At 42.8% G+C, this 23,098-nt stretch overlaps 1 protein-coding gene across 1 annotated transcript; it reads right to left on the bottom strand.

The window, feature by feature from the left end:
* Window positions 1-950: 950 nt before the first annotated feature.
* On the bottom strand, window positions 951-22,025 carry LOC133443846 (sodium- and chloride-dependent GABA transporter 2-like). The gene is made up of 15 exons (XM_061721130.1): window positions 21,939-22,025; window positions 14,785-14,994; window positions 14,560-14,694; window positions 13,299-13,439; window positions 11,390-11,471; window positions 11,041-11,173; window positions 9,577-9,711; window positions 6,522-6,625; window positions 5,065-5,189; window positions 4,681-4,793; window positions 4,366-4,503; window positions 3,911-4,013; window positions 3,549-3,649; window positions 3,181-3,351; window positions 951-2,558 (listed from the first exon to the last, which is right to left on the bottom strand). The coding sequence occupies exons 1-15, from the start codon at window positions 21,943-21,945 to the stop codon at window positions 2,394-2,396; spliced, it is 1,863 nt and encodes a 620-aa protein (XP_061577114.1). The 5' UTR covers window positions 21,946-22,025; the 3' UTR covers window positions 951-2,393.
* Between the last annotated feature and the right edge of the window lie 1,073 nt (window positions 22,026-23,098).

The following is a 23,098-nucleotide window of genomic DNA, read 5'->3' as shown; positions in this document are numbered from 1 at the left end:
GGCTCAATAGAGCCATCTTGAAAATAAAAAAAATCCAGCACCTCGTATGAGTTTTGCTTACATGCACGAAAACTGCTAGGTTTATGTAGATTGGCGACAGGCACAGAAAAGTTTCAAGGACCCATATTCTTTAAAACTGTCCTCGGATTTTCTGAGATCAGTTGCACCATCCACCCGAAGAGATCCCTGTGCTCATATTTGATCATGCTCATAGCGCCCCCTTGTTGTAAAGGAAGAATTTACCGTAATGATCAGACATTTAAAATGAGAAAATACTTTGATGAAGCCTCACAGAAATAATGGTGAGTGTACATTTTAATGGGAAAACCTAGAAAAGTGAGTCAGTATTGAACGTGACTATACACTGTTGATTAAATATATTTTAAATGACTGAGTTTTTTTTAAATATTATTAATATGTCACCATGAGAGTGTGCACACCCTAAGCTTTAACACGTCAGAATATAAAAAAATATGATGAAAATAAATAAATATAAGGTAGGAATTTTATGTATTTGCGGCAGTTAACTCAACTCCTAGTTAAAAAAGACAAAATGGTGTTGATGATGTTACTTATTCAGTTGATCTGTTAAATGGTCAGTTACCTCGTAACTACAGGATGGAAACTGACAAAATGTTTAACATTATTAAAAAAATAGAATAAAGTTGATCAAAGTTATACATTTTATTGAAGAACATATGAAGAAAAATTAGGAAATAAAAATTCTAACTTTTTGCATTCAGTGAAGAAAGCGAGGCAGCATTAGGGACATGGCAAAATTAAGTACACCGAATGAAAGAAAATGGTGTAAAATGGTGGAAATCCATGTCAAGAGACAAACTTATGTGTATAAATGTTTAGTCATTTATACCACAACGTCAGAATTTTGTTGAATAGGGGGACTTTGATGGGAACACCAAAGGTACTTTAAGGTGATATTGACCAAGAAGATGATGGCACCTGGGCCATAAGGCCCGACCAACCATGTTTAAATTTACGGTGTTGGTGTCTTTCATAACTTTTGCATTTTTATAATTTTACAGTTTTGGGAGTGCATGAAGAGTCTTTTTTGTTTGTTTTGTTTTTTAATCTGTACTCAAAAGATTGACAACTAGCCTTTGGACATGTAGGATTTGACCATACCTTTAATGATAGGATCATTTGTCAATTTAATGCTGAGTTGGCAAGTTAGTCTTTTCTTTTCCTTATTCAGTATATTAACATAGAGATATAAACTCTAGTAAACTCAATGAAAATCAGCCCACAAAACATAAATGCTTCATTCAAATTAAGGTAATTTTATTTGGTCATAAAAATGTTTTGATTATCAAAGTTATTTAAATCTAAAAGTGCCCAGCAATTAATGATCATACATTCATCCCAACATTTATAGAAATAGTGATTCATTTAAAAAAAGAAAAAAGAAAGTGATGTCAAGATGTTTTCCTTTGGAATTAAACCCTTTAACCAGCTTTCTCTGTCCATATAATCAAAGTCGCACAACAGTGTCTTTCAGGACTTTGCAATCTAATTTCTATTAAATTAATGCATTAGATGAAAGCCAAACTGAAGTATATTCAAATAATGTCAATATCAAAATACTGAATAAACAATCCCCCCAAAAAGATAAAAAATAAAATAATAAACAAATAACCCTTCCATGCAGCTTTGCAAAGTTCAATACAATGGGTGACAAATCAATAATCCCAACGATATTAATAAGAAATACAAACAACAGCTTATCTGAGTTCAGTTGTGGTCTTTAAGCTAAAAGAAAAATTAAAACCCAATTCTTCCACTCAAGAATTGGTTATTAGTATTCATATATAGACTTTTTTCTTCTCTTTTAGAAAATATAACACCCTAAGACAGCAACTCTTCACAGTACAGTAAAAACAGAGCCATTACCATTATACAACTCAAAATACTGTATAGGCATATACAGATAAAATATAACAGACGTATATTATTGAGGTTAGCCGGTTGTGCAGTGACATTTTCTTCATCTGCTGCAGACACTTATAATCAACAAAGTAACCAAAATGTCATCTCAGACTAAAATAACATTAGAAATTTCCACATTCGATGAAAATGCTTCCTTAGAAAGCAAACACGAGCAAATGTAAATGATTTGCCAATGATCAACTACAGCGGTCACATTTTCAGATATACATATCACTGCCAGTGCTATATGACATGTAAACGAGGTTGTTTCAAAAGTCTTGTTGAAGGCACCTTTCAAAGGTTCCAGCAACAAGTAGGCAGGTGAGTAAGCTCTGGAGTGTCATCATCTGGAGCAGTTTCACTCCCTTATCAGGTGAGGTATAACAGATAATTGGTCAAAGCTGAAGAGTGAACTTTGAGACCCTAACAAGACTCCAACCCTCAAGTCTTTAGCAATGAGATTCCTTTTCCTCAACAGGGAAGTAGCCATCCTTAGTGGGAGGATATTTCTGTTGAAGGTGGTCCCCGTCGGCTGCAAAGATGGCCAGCAGTGTCTCTTGTTCTCGTTTCATCTTAGGCAGGTCAGTGGAAGGAGTGGTTAAGATAGTAAGGCGCTGCGAAAGGAAAATTGGTTTTTAAGTGAAATGATGTTTGACAAAATTTGACAAGAGTGTTCCAATGAGTAAGAGACTAAATGAATAAGATCGATGTATGTAGTACAACTGGCATAAAATAAATTGGAGTTCGGAAGTGTTCTACACCTAAACCAATATTTCTTTGATCCATTAGGTTATATTATGAGGCAACGGCACCTACAACCTATTGCTATGGAAATTATCTATCGAAATTGATTCATATAGGACTCTATGTCTCAAATAAATCAGACAGGAAATGAGATAAGAGAGGAAGCTAAATCCAAAGTGGCAGATGAGATGAAACAAGCAATTTAAGCGTTATATTTTCAGGATTAATATATTCACATTTCCTGTTTATCAAGTTTATTCACAGTGCCACTCAAGCATTAACACTTTTAAGAGAGTGAGTATGGGCTTTGCTGCCTTTTTCTCTCCATAAAAGCAAATCAACTGATGTCTTTCTAAAGACAAAAATATAATGAATCCTTCAGCATTCATAAATTGGAACACTAAAAATGACATTTTTTATATCTTTCAACTCCATTAATCAATACATTTTTTGTTGCCGCTTGACAACAATGGCACAAGGCGTGAGACTTACTTCTCTCAGTGTTCCTGGGGTGCTGCAGAGTTTCACGACCATCAGCAGAGGGATACAGAGCATGGAGGACAGAGCCAGAACCCAGCCAATGCCATCCCCCCACCATGGGTACACATACACCTTGTTGTACTTCAGCGGTGAGTACTTGATCAATGCAAAGACAAAGGTTCCCTAGAGACAAATGAGGATATATTTAGGCTCTGTATTACTGTAGTGTAGCTATTGTGATTGTGAACCCAACTTTAAGAGGATTTAAAACATTGAGAAAGAAGTCTTTTTATGCGTTGAGTCATTTCAAGAGTGAATTGCATTTTTTATGCTGAACAGCAGGGGTTGCTCTTTCTACAGATGAATGGTGTGAAACTCACAAAGCATGTTGCAGGGGTGAAGAACAGCCAGCAGTACTTCAGGAGAGACCTGGGACGATAGCCAATCATATCCTCGATGTTGTCATAGAAACGATCAGCCCCTGCGACCGAAGGAGAGGATGCACAAACAGTGAAGACCCGCAAGTACATACTAGCAAATGTTTACATCACGATTTGCTGAGTTTAAACAGAAGTGATCAATAGAATAATTCACAGTTTTCATGAATAAAACATATTACTGCCGAATGAGTTTACAGTATTGAGTCAGGCTATAAAATAACATACTCTCTCTCTTTAACTATAGATTCGCTGGTTTGGAGGTAAAATTAGGCTTTATAACTGGATCTAGTAGTCTCACTCACCATAAACCCAAGCAACACCAATCGATTCAAAAAAAGCCACGAAAATCAAACACATCCCACTGCATGCGTAGTAGTCGAAGATCTGGAAAACGTACATGCCTCCCTGCAGGAACAAACAGGTGTGAGTTCACAAAAATGAAGGCAAAAAGGAACACACAAAGACTTTGAAGATGACATTTTTTTATTGGTTTCTCTTTCTGAGCGACTCTTGTGTTAACGGACTAGATATGTAACGATGAGATACTGCTGCTAATGAGTACACAAATCTACTCTTAGTAATATTCTCAGGGAACTTTCACTTCAAATGTTGTTATGTTAATGTCACTTTACCAAAAAGCTTATCAGCAGACTGCCTAAAGTATAAAAGATGATCAAAATGTCATAATTTACTGCGTCCTGATTCAATATGCACTTGAGGAGTGTACGTTTTGCTTCTTTTGGATGTTTAGACAAACCTCCGTCAGCAGGATGAGCCCGATGAGGAAGGACACCACAGACGTTGCGAGGAGGAAAAGCTCCCTGCCGTTTTTACGGCGGAAGACAGAAGGATACATGTCCATCATGGCGGTCACCATGCTCTCCACGCCCACAAACTAACCAGGAAAGAGGCAAGATGTGTAACATGTGTGTACACATTTGTGTCCGTTCAGACCTTATCAATAAAGTTCAGAAAAAAAGGACAAACTGTACTTATATGATCAACATCAGTAACAAAAGGTTGTTTTATATCAGTATGACTGCTATTCTAATAATCCATTTGTGTATATCACCTGACTGTCTAGTCCCAGAAAGACAATCATGATGAAGAAGCAGCAGGCCCATAAAGGGGAAAAAGGCATCATGGAAACTGCACGAGGATACGCTATGAAGGCCAAACCAGGACCTGAGTCACACATAAATCACATCTGGAGTTAGGATTTGTAGTTCAAACTTAGTCATACATTTAAAGTGTTAAACCACAGCAGCTCCTTAAAACTGAATATACTGTAATTCTTACATTTAGCCGAGATCTGTCTTTTCAAAAGTATGATTGAATACATTTCTTGAGTGTTGTGATCACAACAGTAACATTTGTGCTGCTGATGTGCTTTTATCTTACTGAGCTCAAACAAACAAGTGGATAATACAGGAATGAATTGGGGGGAGACACAGACCGGATTGAGCCACCTCTGATATGGGCACGTTTTGCTCGTAGGACATGAAACCCAGGATGGAAAAGATGGCGAAGCCTGCAATAACACTGGTGGCACTGTTCAGAAAACACAGCCATAAACAATCCCTGGAAACAACACAGACAAGAGACATGATGATAATTCATAATTCAATTCTATTCAATTGTATTTATATAGCATCTATTACAACAGAATTGTCTCTAGGTTCTTTCCAGAGACCCAGAACATGAGCCCTGGGCAATTATTACATAAACATAGCATAAACACTGGGAGGTAAAAAGTTCCCTAGTGGGAGAAAAACCTTAAGCCAAACAGTGTCAAGGAAAAACTACCCTTTAGGAGGGAAGAAACCTTGAACAGGACCTGGATCATAAGGGGGGACACTCGTGGCGAAAGTCAGCTGGGCAGAGCAGGTGAAGAGATGAACAAACAGAGAGAATGAAGAACCGAGAGAGGAGAGACACAAACACACTGGTCAACTGGTGCACTACAGGTATGACTGTAAAAGCAGATGTAGACAGCCGACACTGAGGTGATCGGGGGGCAGGACTGCAGGGCAGCATGTCAACAGATCTCTACCAGACATCCACACAAGACAGGTGGAAGCAGGCAGTGGGATGATCAGAGGGGGGGACTGCAGGGCAGCATGCTGCTTCTGAGGCTCTGGCCTGCAAACATGCACAGAAGAGAAAAGGAGGGGCCGGACCAGCATAACAAACTACAGGAACAATGGAGAACAATTATGCTGATGAGATACTTATAATTAATAACTGAGAAAGCAAAGAGGAGGAGGGGTGACGGCACCCCTTAGTGGATGATGTTGGTGCCCCCCTTCAGTGTAGGTCTAGAGCAGCATATCTAGGATGAAGCTCTGTTTAAGACCAGCTGCTCTCGTCTTGTTGTGTAGCTGCAGCTATGACTACTGGCCCTAACAGTCGTCTTAATCTGAATAACACACTTCATAGTTTACACTAACTAGACTTTACTAAACACAAACGTTTCTTACATTTTGGCTGCATGTATTATAACTCAGCCTATATGTCTGACCCCACTTTATTAAATAATTATTGACCCAGGCTCTGGATTTTAGCAAAAGTTCTTGAAAGGATGGTTAAAGACCGGGTTAAGGTCTACCTGAGCTTGAACAATATTTTATCTCCTTTTCAGTCAATTTTAAGGAAGCAGCATGGTACAGCAACTGCTGCCATGAAGGTGATGAATGATATTGTGGAAGCCATGGATGCCAAAAAATACTGAGCTGCGCTTGTCTACCATTGGAATGTCAGACCATGGTGTTGACTGGTTCTCTAACTACATTCCCAGCCGCAAGCAGTGTGTGCAGTCCGATGGTCTTAACTCCAGGTACAGTAATCTAGTCTAGAAGATACAAATGCGTGAATTAGTTTTTCCCCATCACTGTGGGAGAGGATGTTCCTCACCTGTAGCAGTTGTTGTTGTATTTGTTGTAGCTTCCAAGAGCGGTGAGGCTACCCAAACAGATGGCATAAGAGAAGAAGATCTGAGATCCAGCATCCACCCATACCTTACAAATAGGGGAAAATAAAAATAATGAAAATCAAAGTGATAAAAGCATACACAACACTTGCTTTTTTGGATCATGGTTTATCATTTATCAGCTGTAAAGTTGTCAGTACAGAAGACAGAAAGGCACGATTTAACTTTTTAGATTTTCATGAATGCTCTGGGATGGTTGTAGGTTTTAATTAGCTGACCATGTTGTGTAACAGTTGGAATATTTAAATCCAGGATATATTCCTGCAGCCGTGTCACATGATGCAGCATACCCAGGAATGCTGTGTCCTCACCTGCATGTAGATGTCTTCAGGCTTGGACATTTAGCGGATGACACCACCCACGACTCTATATCAAACCATTCAAAAGTTATGGCAGAAAGTAGGAACTATCAGATATCGACCAATCAGAAGAAGGGGCGGGGCTAATTCATGCCAATGAAGGTCAAGTACTCAAAACCGAGTCAGATGACACCACCCACAAGTCTTTATGTCAAACCATTCAAAAGTTATGGCAGAAAGTAGGAACTATCAAATATGGACCAATCAGATGAAGGGGGGGCGCGCTTTATGGCGTCTATCGTCGCCACAGTAATGCTTTTGAATGAGAAAAGTAATGTGCATCGTCGCAGGATTGAGAAGCACATTTTGATGTATAACACACCTGGGTGCACGTTACGGTTCGGGCGAAGAAGCAGCCGAAGAAATGGCGTAAATTGCGCCAAAATTACACGATTAATTCAAAATGGCCGACTTCCTATTCGGTTTCGGCCATGGCACCTAGAGACTTTTCTTTAAGTTGCGACATGATACAGGTGGGTACCGATTTTCGTGCATGTACGTCAAACCGTATGGTGGGGCTTGAGGCACGAAGTTTTCTAGGGGGCGCTGTTGAGCCATTAGGCCACGCCCATTAATGCAAACCATTAAATATCAAATTTTTCGCCAGGCCTGGCTTGCGTGCAAAATTTGGTGACTTTTGGGGCACGTTTAGGGGGGCAAAAAGGCCCTAATTTTGTCGGAAAAATAAAAAAAAGAAAAAGAAAAACGAGAACGAGAACATCTCCTACAGATACAATAGGGCCTTCGCACTGTAAGTGCTCGGGCCCTAATAATAGCTTGCACTTATATAACGATTTTCAAGGAACCCAAGGTCGCGTTACAGGAAAAAAAAACAAAAACAGGAAAAGAACAAACAAAACAAAAACACAACCGGGACAAAAAGACAGGGGAGGGAACCACTTAATGGGGAAAGGCCAGGGTGAAAGGTGAGTTTTGAGTTTTGCTTTGAAACTGTCCATAAAAGGGAAGTCACGGATTACAGCAGGGAGAGAGTTCCTGAGGGTAGGGGCAGCAACACTGAAGGCTCTGTCCCCAAAGGTCTTCAGGCTGGTCCGGGGGATGGAAAGCAGACCAGCGTCTGAAGACCGCCGGTTCTGGGAGGGAGTGTGGTGTGAAGGAGGTCAGACAGTTTGTACCGTATGCGGAACTTGACGGGTAGCCAGTGGAGGTGGATGAGGGTGGGGGTGATGTGCTGCCAGGGCTTGGTGTGGGTGAGAACCCTGGCAGCTGAGTTCTGCATGTACTGGAGCCTGTCCAGGGTTTTACTTGGAACTCCGGACAGGACTCCATTACAATAGTCCAGTCGGGAGGTGATGAAAAGGTGGATGAGTGTTTCGGCCACAGAGTCAGAGAGTGAGGGACGGAGCAAAAATATCCTTGCAAAAAGGATATGAAAAATATTCTTCACCAGAATTCTTAAAAATAGTAACATTTTCTAAAATAGTCTTCTAATTTTTTCAAGCGAGGCTTTTTTTTACTTTATAAGAAATTAGTTTTTACAGCGTGTTCATACCAGCCCCCGGGTCTCGCACTCAGAAGGCGCGCCGATTTTTTCCAGTGGCCAGTCGCGGTACTGCAACCAAAAATCCCATGGGGCCCAGAAAGCTTTTTTCCCATAGACCGCAATAGTAAAAGAGAAGCCTCTAAAACTGTTCACAGGACACCTCCAGCTGTAATCACCGGCAATGACTAATCTTTGTATTCTATATTTTTAAGTCATGGACTTTATATTCGTCATAAATGTTTTATAACGGCCAGAAAAGTCAAAGAAAAGTCTCTTTCTGGGCGTGACGTCACAGCTGACGTCACAGCCGTGTCCGTGCATTCCACAGATGTATTATATTAATATATATCATATAATTATATTATATTAATACATTAATAATATATGTAATACTATACATGTAATAATATACATTAATTCATATATTATATTAATACATATTATATTAATATTCGCGTCATTGCCCCGGGGCATGATGGGAGGCCCCAGAGCATCATGGGAGGTGACTCAACTGCGCATGCTCTATGGGCCCGTGTATGCGGAAGTAAACCCGGAAGTCAGAGATTTTTTCGGCGTATGCGCTGGCTGAGCAAAATGCATTGAAATGAATGGGCGGCCATTTTTGATGTCCCATCCAGTTAATATTATAGATCCATGGTTCATACTGGTAATATTGGTTCATTGAAAGTTTTACTTTCCAAGAAACTCATTCCAACTCCATCTATGGTTTAACAGGTCCTTTAACCATACTGGTTGATTAAATTCCGATAAACATTGTCTGTAATACTGTACTAATACTAATACCTGGTGATTTAACCAGCTATGTGCAGACCGCCCATATTCATTAAACGTTGGTGCTCAATTTGTGAAATTCTTTTTGACTAATTATCCATATAAATGAGCCAGATCATAAAAATCCCAATCCCACTGTGGATACATGCCCACATTATTCTGGATGTGTATGATCTATCTGCCTGGTGAGATGTCCTGAGGCAGTCCTGTAACATTGTGTGACCATTTTGTATTTTGTTCATCATTAATAGGTTGAAAACATGCAAAGTCATGGATTTACAGTATGTTTATGTTATGTTACGTTGCCCAAATAAGATAACATACTTGTGGGTCAGACAGCCTTCCCACGTCTGGATAAAGGTAGAAGCGGATTCCCACTGAGGCTCCTGGCAGGGTAATCCCTCTGATCAGCAGGACAACCATCATCACATACGGGAAGGTTGCTGTGAAGTAAACCACCTGTGTGGAAAGACATTGCATCTTCATCAGATACACAGTTTTATAACAATTCCTTCTGACAAACTTCTTCATTGACATTAATGTGTTTTTGTTCCAATGGGACTTCTGTACTTGGTAGACACTGCTTGTGATAATTAAAACTCCAGATTTTCTACTCTGGTTTGATATAAAATCTATATTAAATGCAAAACTTTGTTTATTAAGTTTTAGGGGTGTAACGATACACTAATCTCACGATACGGTACGATAACGATACGATACGATATTATAGCAGAATTTTTTTAACAACCTTGAATGAGCAACATATGACTGGAAAAAATTGTCTTCTATTTGAAAGACACAAAATACAAAACAATACTGTGCGTTTGCCTTATTGTTACAGTTTGTAATGCTTTATAACTGTTTAAGTTTTAAAGAGAAAGCCAGGCCAACCATTTTCCACAAACTGAACTAAAAGTAAATGTCAGGTTTGCATTATGCATCTTCAGTTTCATACTGAATAGTTTCTCTCATGTATGATTTGACTTTTTTCTTTTCCAGAAATTTAACAACTAAAATTAAATAAATAAATAAAAGTAAATAAATACATACAATTTTACATCATAAAAAATATTGATTCATGCTCACCTTATAAGTGTAAGAGGAGATTTATTTTTGTTAAGAAGGTTATTTTGGTAATTCAGGGTTCATTATTTTATAAATATATTCTTAATATTCTGATGTAAATCAGGGACTATAATGACACTAGTCAGTTTTTCTGTAGTGCTTAGTCTGTTTTAGATTGGGCGGAGTGATACGCCACAGTACGGCACTAAGTGCCGTGTTGATGTTCTAAAATCCTACACTGTTGAGCGGACATTAAAGTACACTCGAACTCAGCAAAAGTTGTCCCCGTGTTTATCCTACTCATGACCCGAAAAAGGTTTAATTTAATAAGGTAAGGCTTAACTCTACACCAGACTTAAAAGTTCAGAGCTCAAAACCCTGCAGGAGTCCCGTGATCAGGACTGCAAAACGGTACTAGTTTCTTCTGAGCGGAGTAAGATTTTCGTCCGCGGGTAGAGGCGCGGTCGGCACCAATACACTGCGCGTTACTACTCAACTACTACTCAACACAATATAGGCTATTAATATTAATAATCCAATATTGCGATACAGTTTGTCACCTCCACGACACGTATGTTTTTGTATCGTGAAATTTCGTGGCACGATATATTGTTACACCCCTATTAAGTTTATACAAATGATGTTAATCTTTATGATTTTTTTCCAAATAAATGGCTTCTGTAGCGAAAAATTACTCTCTTGCTGCAGGAGGGATGGTTTCACCTTTCCAGTGGATTTGACTCCTTTCCAGATGCAGAAGTAGCAGAGGACCCATGCAATTGCCAGACAAATAACAAGATCCCAGTTCAGAGAGCCAATCTGGTGGATACCTGAAGAAATTCTCAGCACTTTGCGCCTAGAGTACACACACATTCATACACACACACACACACACACACACACACACTGGTCTGGTCTGGTCTCTGAAATCATTAAATGTCACATTCATTGTACTGGCTTTCACAAACATCCTGGAATTGAAATTCAAATCACTTGGATATTTGGAGAATTTTCTGGCAGGTGCTGTCTTTTACAGTACGTATAGAACATGACCAAAGAAAAAGGCACTTACTCCCAGAACTCAATAACAGAAGAGGTGGCGTTCTCATGGTGATTGATGGAGCTATTTCCCCTCTGAAATACCATACAGGAATCTTGAATGAAGAACAGACAAAAGGACATTCAACCTCTTTAAGAAATCTAAGGTTTCCCTGAGGTTTCCAAGTTACACTCGGGAAAAGAGAAGCAATGCGACCTCTAAAACAGAAAAGTTTGGCAGTGCAAAAACATGGACATAGAACAGTGAATGCATTAGCCACAGGGCTGTTTAGTGGTTTCACATTCAGTTCACCATGACGACAAGGTGACGTTCAGTTTTGATATAAACTACTAGCATTCTGAGGTTTGGCTATACATATGTGACTATACTCCTGGGAGGAGTTCAGTGAGGCCATGGAAGAAGACTTTCGATCGGCCTCGAGGAAATTCTGGCAGACCGGTCGGTGCCTCAGAAGGGGGAAGCAGTACTCTGCCAGCACCGTTTACGGTGGGGGTGGGGAGTTGTTGACCTCGACTGGGGACATCGTCGGACGGTGGAAGGAATACTTCAAGGATCTTCAAGGTCCGACTGACATGCCCTCCATTGAGGAAGCAGGGAGTGTGGACCAGGGGACGTGCTCATCCATCACCCAAGCCGAGGTCACTGAGGTGGTTCGTAAGCTCCTCAGTGGCAGGGCATCGGGGTGGATGACATTCGTCCTGAGTACCTCAAGTATCTGGATGTCGTAGGGTTGTCTTGGTTGACACACCTCTGCAACATTGCATGGAGGAAGGGGATAGTACCGCTGGAGTGGCAAACCGGGGTGGTGGTCCCTCTTTTTAAGAAGGGGGACCAGAGAGTGTGTTCCAACTATAGGGGATCACACTTCTCAGCCTCCCCGGGAAGGTCTACACCAGGGTACTGGAGAGGAGAATACGGCCGATAGTTGAACCTCGGATTCAGGAGGAACAATGCAGTTTTCGTCCCAGTCGTGGAACACTGGATCAGCTCTATACCCTCCGCAGGGTGCTTGAGGGTTCCTGGGAATTTGCCCAACCAGTCTACATGTGCTTTGTGGATCTAGAGAAGGCATTTGACCGTGTCCCTCGTGCCATTCTGTGGGGGACTCTGAGTGAGTATGGAGTCCGGGGCCCTCTATTAAGGGCTGTCCGGTCGGAGCAGGAGTCTGGTTCGCATTACCGGCAGTAGGTCAGACTTGTTCCCGGTGCATGTTGGACTCCGGCAGGGCTGCCCTTTGTCACTGCTCCCGTTCATAATTTTTATGGACAGGTTTCTAGGCGTAGCCAGGGGCCGGAGGGGATCCGGTTTGGGAACCACAGGATTTCATCTCTGCTTTTTGCGGATGATGTTGTCCTGTTGGCTTCATCGGACCGGGACCTTCAGCATGTGCTGGGGGGGTTTGAGGTGCGACGCTGCAGGGATGAGAATCAGCACCTCCAAAACCATGGTTCTCCCCCGAGAAAGGGTGGCGTGCCTTCTGCGTGCATCCTCTGACCTAACTATAATTACTTTTCATAGCATTTAATAGTTTTTGACATATAGTTAACTGATATGCTTATCTGTGTTAGGGTAACAGTATTTATCCAGGCATTAATGTATTTGTAAATGTGACAACCTGGCTTAAAGGTAGCGTGAAAAGCATGTACAGTATACACAAGAGCCACGTCCATTTGAATGTTTTTGTGCTGCCCCAAATTCAGTCTTAGGCATTAAATTACTAAATACCATCAATAAAAGGAGAGAAAGAAGTCCTGGCCTACATGTTACGGGGCTCTTGAAACAACATTAAAAAGCCAATCTGGGATTTTATGCTGAGAATCAGGTTACTGCGACGGTTGAAATGCATTAAAAATGTGCAGATTTTGCAAAATGCTTGGAACAACAAACCTGTGTCTAATGTTATTGAACTGAAATTTTTTACTTGTGTTCCACGTGTTGTTGCAGGATGCCCAGGGCAGATCCATGGTGAAGGAATTGGACAGATAGAAGAGAGCCCACGCTAACACCACGATGTAGTAAGTGTTCATCAGACCATTCATCACTTGGGTGGCATAACCCAATCCTGGCCCAAAAAAGAAAATAAAACAAATTATAATGCTGTCAGTACACCTGTGGAAATTAGTTATCTGATTGGGATTCATGTGTGGTGTGTGTGATGGGGTCACCTTAACGTCTCTCTCCCTGACCTAACACTCACCTGGAAATCAGTAACAGTGCCAAGCTGGCCTTTTATTAGTTACTATTCAGCAGCTTCATTAAAACTAACAAATAAGACAATCTTTGTTGATATTTTAGCTTCAGATGTAACTGATAAAAACTGCTGAAAGTGACGAAAATTTTATCTGAAACTGTTTCAACACCTGATTCCAACTTGGCAATAATAATGATAATCAGCAGACATTTAAATTTCTTTGCAGCGCCACTAAGACAAGTTAGTGTCACAATTTTAACCTAAAATGTTTATTGCCTGGGCTACTTAATGTATTTATCTAACCATTCATCGATTTAAAATGTACATGTTCTTCTCCCCACCCCATCGGGCGCCCCGGCTGTCCAGAGGGGGCAGTGTATAGCAGCAAAGATGGGCTGCAACATAAATCAGGTGTAAAGCCGTATGGTTTAAAAGGTGTTTCACACTTTTGTTGGTTCAGAACTGCATGAGGACCAGAATGTAATTAGATCATTTGGAGACCATCATGCTGTGGGCAAAGGAGAAGAGCTCTTCCACAACGTGTCCTCTAAAGTGTTATGCAAAACTGTGGTGAAAAACAAACCTTTTTTTGTACTTGTTTTTAACTATATACCATGCCAGTGTATGTATCAAAACTGTGGTGTTGTAGTGTCACATTCTAGTTCATTTCATCTTGGTGGGATTTTATTAGATTTGGAGATAGGAGCAGTCTGTTGCAAACGCCTAGGCTTCTATTTGATCCCGAACTTTCACTTTATGTCAACATTGCAAGAAGTTTACAGATGCTTTTATGAAAGAAAAATATTAAACCAACAGTATACACAAATATCCCTTCACTAGTTGTGCAATACGACATACCCCATAGGACCTTTACACCATTGAATTTATATTGTAACATTTTTCATGCAATTATGTAAAACTTATGAAAACAATTTAATTTTTGTAACTTTTTAAAATCCTTCAATGATCCTTCTTTGGAAGGCGAGATTACCTTCAAACAACGGACAGACTTTCCTCCAGCAGGTGATACTTCCCTCGCTGGTGTACTGACCCAAAGCAGTCTCCAGGAAGAAGAGGGGGATCCCACAAGCAAACAAGAAGATGAGGTATGGAATAAAAAAGGCCCCTGTGCAGATTATAGGAATAGTTAACGAAGATGCTCTACATCCTGATACTCTGCTCACTTTATAACTCAGGCATGCAAAAAAGCACTCACCTCCTCCGTTCTTATAACAGAGGTAAGGGAAACGCCAGACATTTCCCAGGCCAATAATATTTCCAGCCATTGACAATATAAATTCAAGCTTGTTGCCCCATTGATCCCTGTCTGTGATTTTCTCCTCTGTATTGGGCAAATCGTCCAGAGGCCGGGTGTCCCCGTTGGAGGGCTCCACCTTGGACAGGTTCTCCATATCTCCCACGTGACCTAAGAGTGACAAGAAAAAGAGAACAAGAAAAACAGACACATTTAGCATGACATCAGAATGGCAGCTTTGAACTGGTTTAAGTTATATTTATCTGGTTTATTTTAGCCTTGTGGCGGACACAATTACGAACATCGCACCCATCAGGACTGTTGGGAAGGGGGCGTGGTCATGGGGCATTTTATGGTTGCTGAGCAATGCGTCTTCTGTGTCAGTTGTCAGCTGTTAGTTGTCAGCTGTCAGTTTCTGTTGTCAGTTGAGATTGCGTGGAATAAAGTTCTGTTTACCAACCTCTTGAGTCGAGCTTCATCCTGCCACATTGGTGACCCCTTTTTGAAGATGTTGGAGGATACAGAAGAGATCTGATCCTCATCTCATCAGTCTTCGCAGCCCGCAAGTCCTGTTGCGGCTTTGAGGCTCCCTGAGTTTTGGCAGGAGGACCCAGGCTCGTGGTTCGAGTACATCGAGGCGCTGTTCCATCTGCGGGGAATCACTGAAGATGATTCCAGATATCATCTTGTCGTCGTCGCTTTGGGCCAACAGTCCACTCGGCAGGCCCTGCAGCTGCTTTGTGCGCCCCCGCGATGAGACAAGTACGCCGCGCTGAAACAGCTGCTCCTCCGGAGGTGCAGCCTTTCCGCCTTGAAGAGAGCGGACAGACTACTTTCCCTGCTGGGCTTGGGCGACACATCGGCGGTGGATCTGATGGACCAGATGCTTTTATTGCTGCGCCCTGACGATGGTGGATTCCTGTTTCCACATATTTTCCTGCGCCAACTGCCGCCGCCCGCATGCAGGCACCGCGCTGGCGAACTCCGCCTGCCTTGCAATGGGCAACTACCGCGGTTTGGCTGAGGAAGCGGATCGAGTCCTGCTCGCTACTCAGAGTTTGGCCGTTCACCACGTCGCAACAAACCCCCAGCAATCGATGTTGGAGGACGCAGACCCAGCGGTGGTGGCTGCAGTGAAGACCCGGAGACGACGTGGGACAGATCCGTGTTTCTTCCATCAACACTTCGGCGCCAAGGCGAGACGCTGCGTCCCTCCGTGTCAGTTCGAGCCGCTGGGAAACCGGCGCTAAGTAGCAGCTGTGGGCGTCGGCGGTCAAGGTGAGCTGCTGTTCATTGCAGACTCTGCATCAGGGAAACGTTTCCTGGTGGACTCTGGCTCCCAGCTGAGCCTCCTACCACCGATCGCCACGGTCCTGTCGACTAGAGGTAATGGACCGCCGTTAAGCGCCGCTAACGGCTCCACCATCTCCGCTCCAGAACCTCCGGGGGCCGCTCCGGATCCTCCAGGGGCCGCTCCGGGTCCTCCGGGGGTCGCTTCAGAACCTCCGGGAGCCGCTCCAGAACCTCCGGGGCCGCTCCGGGTCCTCCGGGAGACGCTCCAGAACCTTCGGAAGACGCTCCAGAACCTCCGGGAGACGCTCCAGAACCTCCGGGAGCCGCTCCGGGAGCTCGGGGATCCGCTGGCCGCTCATGACCCTCTCAGTCCGGGTTCAAGGCTCCGCAGCTCCGCGGTGAGGGGGGAGGGAACCCCCCGGGACGACAACCCATTTGGCCACTTGCTAACGTCTTCAACCCACTCATTAATAGAACACGGATCTGGAAGTCGGACACCATTTGTCAAAGTCAACTTGTTAAAGGAGCTTGAGGCTGGATTTATGAAAAAAAATTGTATACGTTTTAATTTTTCTAGTAATAATGTCAGATGAAGCGTTCCAAACCAAAAAGAGTGAGCCCTAGTATATCTGTCCGTTGCCTTGAGCAGGCTGTGTGCTGCAAAATGTGCTGCAAGGCTGGGGCCACTTTTCCCGCGCTGCCTTGCGGATGTGACGTCACATGAAGCTGCATGCGCGTTCTCCCCGTTCTCCCGTGCCGGCTTCGCTGTTGGCTGCAGTACCCCCGACGGCCGTCGTGGCGAAGGGTGGCGCTAGAGAGTCTCATTTCTTAAAAGGAGCCTCATGCTCCTTTAAGGTAAAATTTGCGATCTTTAGTTGATAATCCCCTTGCATAGCTTGACACACTGTTCATCTCTGCCAGCTTCTGTTGCCAAAATGCGCGCGCATACGTTCTACGTCATCATTGTTTACAAACACAAAAAGGGTCTATGGAGAGAAGTTTTGGAGACATCCCCTATTGGTTATTTGAGGAACTGCACATTTCACCACTTTTAGGTTGCCACCAGTTTTCTAAGTCTAGTGTAGCCCCTTGAGTTGATTAAATTCTTTTTTATTTATTTATTTTTTATTTTTGCTTCTTTATTTTTCCTTCTTGCTGTGAGACGGCTGCACTACCAGCTGCACTAGCTGCGCCACCGTGCCCCCCCGTGGATGACACACTTTGAAAGGAAACAGGTTGCAAGTCTGTCATAAAAAAATAACCAAAAAACCTGTTTATAGATTCAAACCAAATGTAAAGTATTTGTTAGACCTTAAGGGCCTTGGCTAGTTCTTATTGTCGCTTAACAAGTTTAGTGAAATTGGCATTGCAGTTCTCATGTGCAAAGAAAAGGAAGAAAAAGAAAAACAGCAACAATACAATAAAATACAATAGAACATTATATTCTGAAATGGAATGAAAATGTGCATGTGAGTGCTCTTGTGTGGTTTATTTTTCTATGTTTATGTCTCCAGGACATTTCTCTGCTTTGGATGGGGTCGTAATTGCTTGAGTTTACGTGATCACGTAAACCTTTTACAAGACCCTGTTTTTGGGGCCAGTATTTCTGAAAGAATTTCCCTCTGTGGAGGAAACAGACAGCTCACTGACTGTGCTCACTCCTGTCAGGTTGCATTAACAGGCTTTTCACCAGCCCCTCTGTTACCTCTTTCCCCCTGCCCCAAACACATTGTGGTCATTGCTGCACCCTAAGTACAAATAATTGCCCACCATTCTGTGAGAAATGTATGAATACTAACTGTCTTATATTAGTGCACCGAGTCCTTCTTCCCTTTTTCAATGTTTCCATACATCCACATCAATAAACAAGTTAAATGTTGTGCAGGCTGGTCTTTTAGGATCGGAGTTGCTGCAGGTTATCTGTGGCTCAAGAAACAGCACATGGGATGGAAATCCCATTTCGTCCTATGTCTTGTGTGAAGCTACCTTTAGGAATGCTGTTGACAGAGTGGAGACGTCAGGCACAAGTGTGACTTTTTATGTGCCGTGTGCACGGCGTTGGAAATCGGACCCGTTCTAGTGGCCAAAATCTCCAGCACTGGAACCAAATTGTGACTGGAGTAAAAATAGAGCTCTGTTTTTCGGATGGCACTTGGTGGCAATGAAGCCCCTCTCCTTTGATCTGGCAAATGAGCTTTTTTATTGGCTTCTCCCCAGATAAAGCACCTCATTTCAAAGGACACCTTGCAAAATGTGATACCACATGCTATTATCTTTTATAACAACATCATCTGGCCAGAATAAATGGTTTTCAATCAGATTTCACATGGGACATAAAAAGCGGAGCATAATGCGAAAATAAGCCAAGACTCACAATGATCTCATCCAGGGACTGTGCCCTTGTGCGCCCTGTGCCCAGGCCATGTTAGCCTGTGTGAGTCCTGATGCAGTTGATAGGTACCGGCAGGCCAAGCGAACCGCAGCTCGGGAAGTCCTGGAGGCAAAAACTCTCCAGACTTTCGGTCAACCTCGAGGAAATTCTGGTGGACCGTTCTGCGCCTCAGAAGGGGGAAGCAGTACTCTGCCGGCACCGTTTACGGTGCGGGTGAGTAGCTGTTGACCTCGACTGGGGACATCGTCGGACAGTGAAAGGAATACTTCGAGGATCTCCTCAATCCGACTGACATGCCTTCCAATGAGGAAGCAGAGAGTGTGGACTCTGGGATGTGCTCATCCATCACCCAAGCCGAGGTCACTGAGGTGGTTCGTAAGCTCCTCAGTGGCAGGGCATGTATGAGATTCGCCCTGAGTACCTCAAGTCTCTGGATGTCGTAGGACTGTCTTGGTTGACACGCCTCTGCAACATTGCATGGAGGAAGGGGATAGTGCCGCTGGAGTGGCAAACCGGGGTGGTGGTCCCTCTTTTTAAAAAGGGGGACCGGAGAGTGTGTTCCAACTATAGGGGGATCACACTTCTCAGCTTCCCCGGGAAAGTCTACGCCAGGGTACTGGAGAGGAGAATACGGCCGATGGTTGAACCTCGGATTCAGGAGGAACAATGCGGTTTTCGTCCCGGTCGCGGAACACTGGACCAGCTCTATACCCTCCGCAGGGTGCTTGAGGGTTCATGGGAACCCAACCAGTCCACATGTGCTTTGTGGATCTGGAGAAGGCATTTGACCGTGTCCCTCGTGCCATTCTGTGGGGGGGGCGCTCGGTGAGTATGGGGTCCGGGGCCCTCTATTAAGGGCTGTTTGGTCTCTATATGATCGGAGCAGGAGTCTGGTTCGCATTGCCGGCAGTAAGTCATAATTGTTCCCGGTGCATGTTGGACTCCGGCAGGGCTGCCCTTTGTCACCGGTTCTGTTCATAATTTTTATGGACGGGATTTTATAGGCGTAGCCAGGGGCCGGAGGGGATCCGGTTTGGGAACCACAGGATTTCATCTCTGCTTTTTCAGGATGATGTTGTCCTGTTGGCTTCATCGGACCGGGACCTTTTAATCAATAGTCAACAGTCCAAAGGCTTTTCCAGGGTTGTTTCAAGAAATTGGGTGGAATTGGGTGGTGAGTGGAAATTTTCCACTCACTGCAGGCCACAATACTTCTTACAAAAAATTCCTCTGGGAACTGTAACATATTGCAGTTTCAAGTTGTACTAATGCAAAACCATAAACATCCGTTAGCCAAAATACAACACACACAGGTCAATGAGTGAGGTCATTTAAAGGGATATTTAAAAAATAGTTAATTCATTTATAAACTTATTTTCAAGTCAATTAGTTTGTCCTGTACTCAAGGGCGAAACTTTAGTTTCAGAGGTGGGGGACACACAAGTAGGATGGGTAAATTTGTGCGTGTAGCTGTAGCGTGGATGTGCAGTGTGGCTTTGTAAGACTATGTGTGTGTGTGAATGCGAACGATCAAACGATTTTAATATGCATTAACTTTTTTAGACACTTTTTAACTTTTTTTTTTACCCTTTTTGGAAAAATGCTGGATCTACATTCTTGGCCAGGCTTGATTTTTCATTTTCAAAAGCTTGGGCACAGAAAAAACATAGGATTCCATTGACTCCTTGTTTATAATGGAGCCAAGGAAACTCACAGTACCACTTCTCTTGATCTTAAGGTTTTGTTGCTGACATGCTGTTCTACAATCACTTTTGGGCTATGGTTGGGTTCCTGCCTGCCTGCCTGCACTTCTTCACTTGTGCCTGTTGCCACATATTTCTCCTATGAAATATGAAAATAGATCATGTTCATTCCTTCCTTTCCTTATAAACAAACCAAAATCACCTAACCATTTACAACATATTAACCTACCTGCACTACAGTGCTGCTGCTGCTGCTTTCCCCTGCCTCTCTCTGAGTTTGAGCCTGTGGTGTAAGTCCAACATTACAGTTAGTGAAGTAACAGCAGAGAGAAAATGTGCTTTCCATACTCTATACAACACACATAACCAGAGGTGGGTAGTACTCAGTTACATTTGCTTGAGTAAGGTTTAAGTTTACACTTCTTCCTATTTAAGTTTACACTTCTTCCTACTCCTTTTTTGTCACATGTAAATCAATTTATCAAGTTTTGAAGGATGAAATTCCTTGTTTTGTTTTGTTTTCTTAAACTTCTCATGAAGTGTTATTTCTTTTTTACATGTACAAAAATAAAATACATCAAATCAAGGTTTTGGATAAATTGTTCTTTTTAAGAGTAGTTTTAATGCAAAGTACTTTGTGTGTGTGTGTGTGTGTGTGTGTGTGTGTGTGTGTGTGTGTGTGTGTGTGTGTGTGTGTGTGTGTGTGTGTGTGTGTGAGAGAGAGAGTGAGGGGGGGGGGGGGTATTATAGTGTTGGTTCTCTTTCTCTCACTCACTCACAATCTACATCTTAGCTAGCTAGCAACAATAGTGTATAAAGTAATGGATTTTAAACTGAGCTGCCGGCTCCTCTTCATTTCTGCTGCTGCCGCGTCCTGGCTGTCTGTCTGTGAAGGCTGATTTATGGTTCTGCGTTAAATCGACGCATCCTAAGGCGCACTGTACGTTGCGCGTCGCCGCGTACCCTACGCCGTATGCCCTGCATCGATTTAACGCAGAACCATAAATCAGCCTTGAGCAGCACTGAGGGGAGAGAGGAGGGGGAGCGGGGCCGCGGGGCCGTCAGTACCTTCGCACAGGGTGTCTTGATGATTCGCAATTACAGGCTGAGCCTACCGTTAGTTTTTAAACTGTAAAAAGTGGGGGGGACAAAAACCTGATTTTGAAAAGTGGGGGGGACATGTCCCCCCTGTCCCCAGTGGAAATTGCGCCCATGCCTGTACTGCTAAACAAGCTAAACACATTTTAAATAAGGATAAAAAAAATGCACATTATCAGTTTTAAAATCAACATCTGTGTTTTCTAAAGAGATCATTCTGGAGAGCCAACTGATTAAACACAAACTACACCTTATATCCATGCTTGTCTTTCATCACCTAGGATGACAAGACAGTTGAGAATCATCTTACGTGTTCTTAAGTGTTTGCACTGCTTTGTGATTACAGAAAAGAAATGTTATCATTGTAAAACAAGAGATAAACTTTGTTTTAGATACATGAAACCTTTGAATATTTGCTTTATGTACATAAAATATTAGATTTACAACCAAATGAAGAAGCATGCAATTGTTTTTGTTTTCTTTGTATATAAACATTTAACCTTTACGCTCTACTTTAAAGCTGCTGGAAGACAATCACATGAAACTGAAAATTTTTCTATTATGTCTCACAAACACATTTCTTTTCTCTGAATGAAAAATAGAAGATAATCATCATAAATGTCACTCACCTTTCATAATGCTGTCAAATGGCAGCTTTCTGACCAGACTGGGGCGTCATATAATGGCCCGAACCTGTCACAGGTTTCACTATACGATATGCACAAAGGGGTGGAGATCCATAAAACTCAAAACTTTGGTGCAGCCTATGGATTTCCTCTCGCCACTCCTCCCTGGACACAATCTACCCCCCCCCCTCTCACACACACACTCCCTGCAGCACACCCAAGGGCTGTGCTTCCTCAGTGGCTGGTTGCATAACCCCTGGTCACATTCACTCTCCTTCTCAGAAAATCTGCCAGAAATTAATGGGAAAAGCCACACACATGTGTGAACTAATGTGGAATGATTCTTAAACTGGCCTCAAAAAGAAAAAGAAAGAAATGTAAATAAATAAAAACATATCACCTACAAACCCCAATGTTCAGAAGGACTCAAGCATGGGATGAATTCCTGTATTGAAGTTGCTTTTTCTAAGTGACGGTAATTAAAATGTGTTAGGGTGAACAGTGTGCATGTGGGTGTTGTAGAGTTGCAAAACCATAAGGCCAAACCAAACCAAAACAACAGGGTGCCTGAGCAGGGACCACAGCAGAAAAGTGACAGAGAGAGACTGACATCGTCAGCCAAGGCTTTATAGACTGGGACCACCGGGCCCAGGTGTTCCCAGTTGGCTGATGGCTGATGATCCCCTGCCCCACCCTCCAGGCATCTGAAAGACAGGCAGCCCAATAAATAAACAAAGGCAGGGGTCTAACACCCCCCCCCCCCCATAAAAAAGGGCTCCCAAAGGGAACCGCCATGTTACCTGCACCGTCCCATCACTCCTCTCACACCTCAGCAACTGGAAATTTACCAGCTGGGGCACAGGACAAAGCATCTGCCACAATATTATCCTTGCCCATAATTTTGTTTTCTTTCCTCCTCAGGGGGTATTCCAAGAAGGAGGTTTAACAAACAAAGTTAAAGTCTCAGCTTGAGGTTAGCTGAACCCATGACGGTTATGAATTAACTCAGCTAACTAACCCCATTGGTTAACCCAGAGTTGTGCGCGTTCTCGGTGATCTATAAAGACATCATCTATCGAGGGTCGAAACCAGAAAAAATGGCTAAACGAAGAGCAACATATTTCACAGAAATGGAGCAGCAAGTCCTTCTCGAGGCGTACGAG

The sequence above is a fragment of the Cololabis saira genome, chromosome 5 (assembly GCF_033807715.1).
Source record: "Cololabis saira isolate AMF1-May2022 chromosome 5, fColSai1.1, whole genome shotgun sequence".
Classification (NCBI taxonomy): domain Eukaryota; kingdom Metazoa; phylum Chordata; class Actinopteri; order Beloniformes; family Belonidae; genus Cololabis; species Cololabis saira.
Note: the sequence above shows the minus strand (reverse complement) of the source record. Positions and strands in the feature narration are given on the sequence as shown.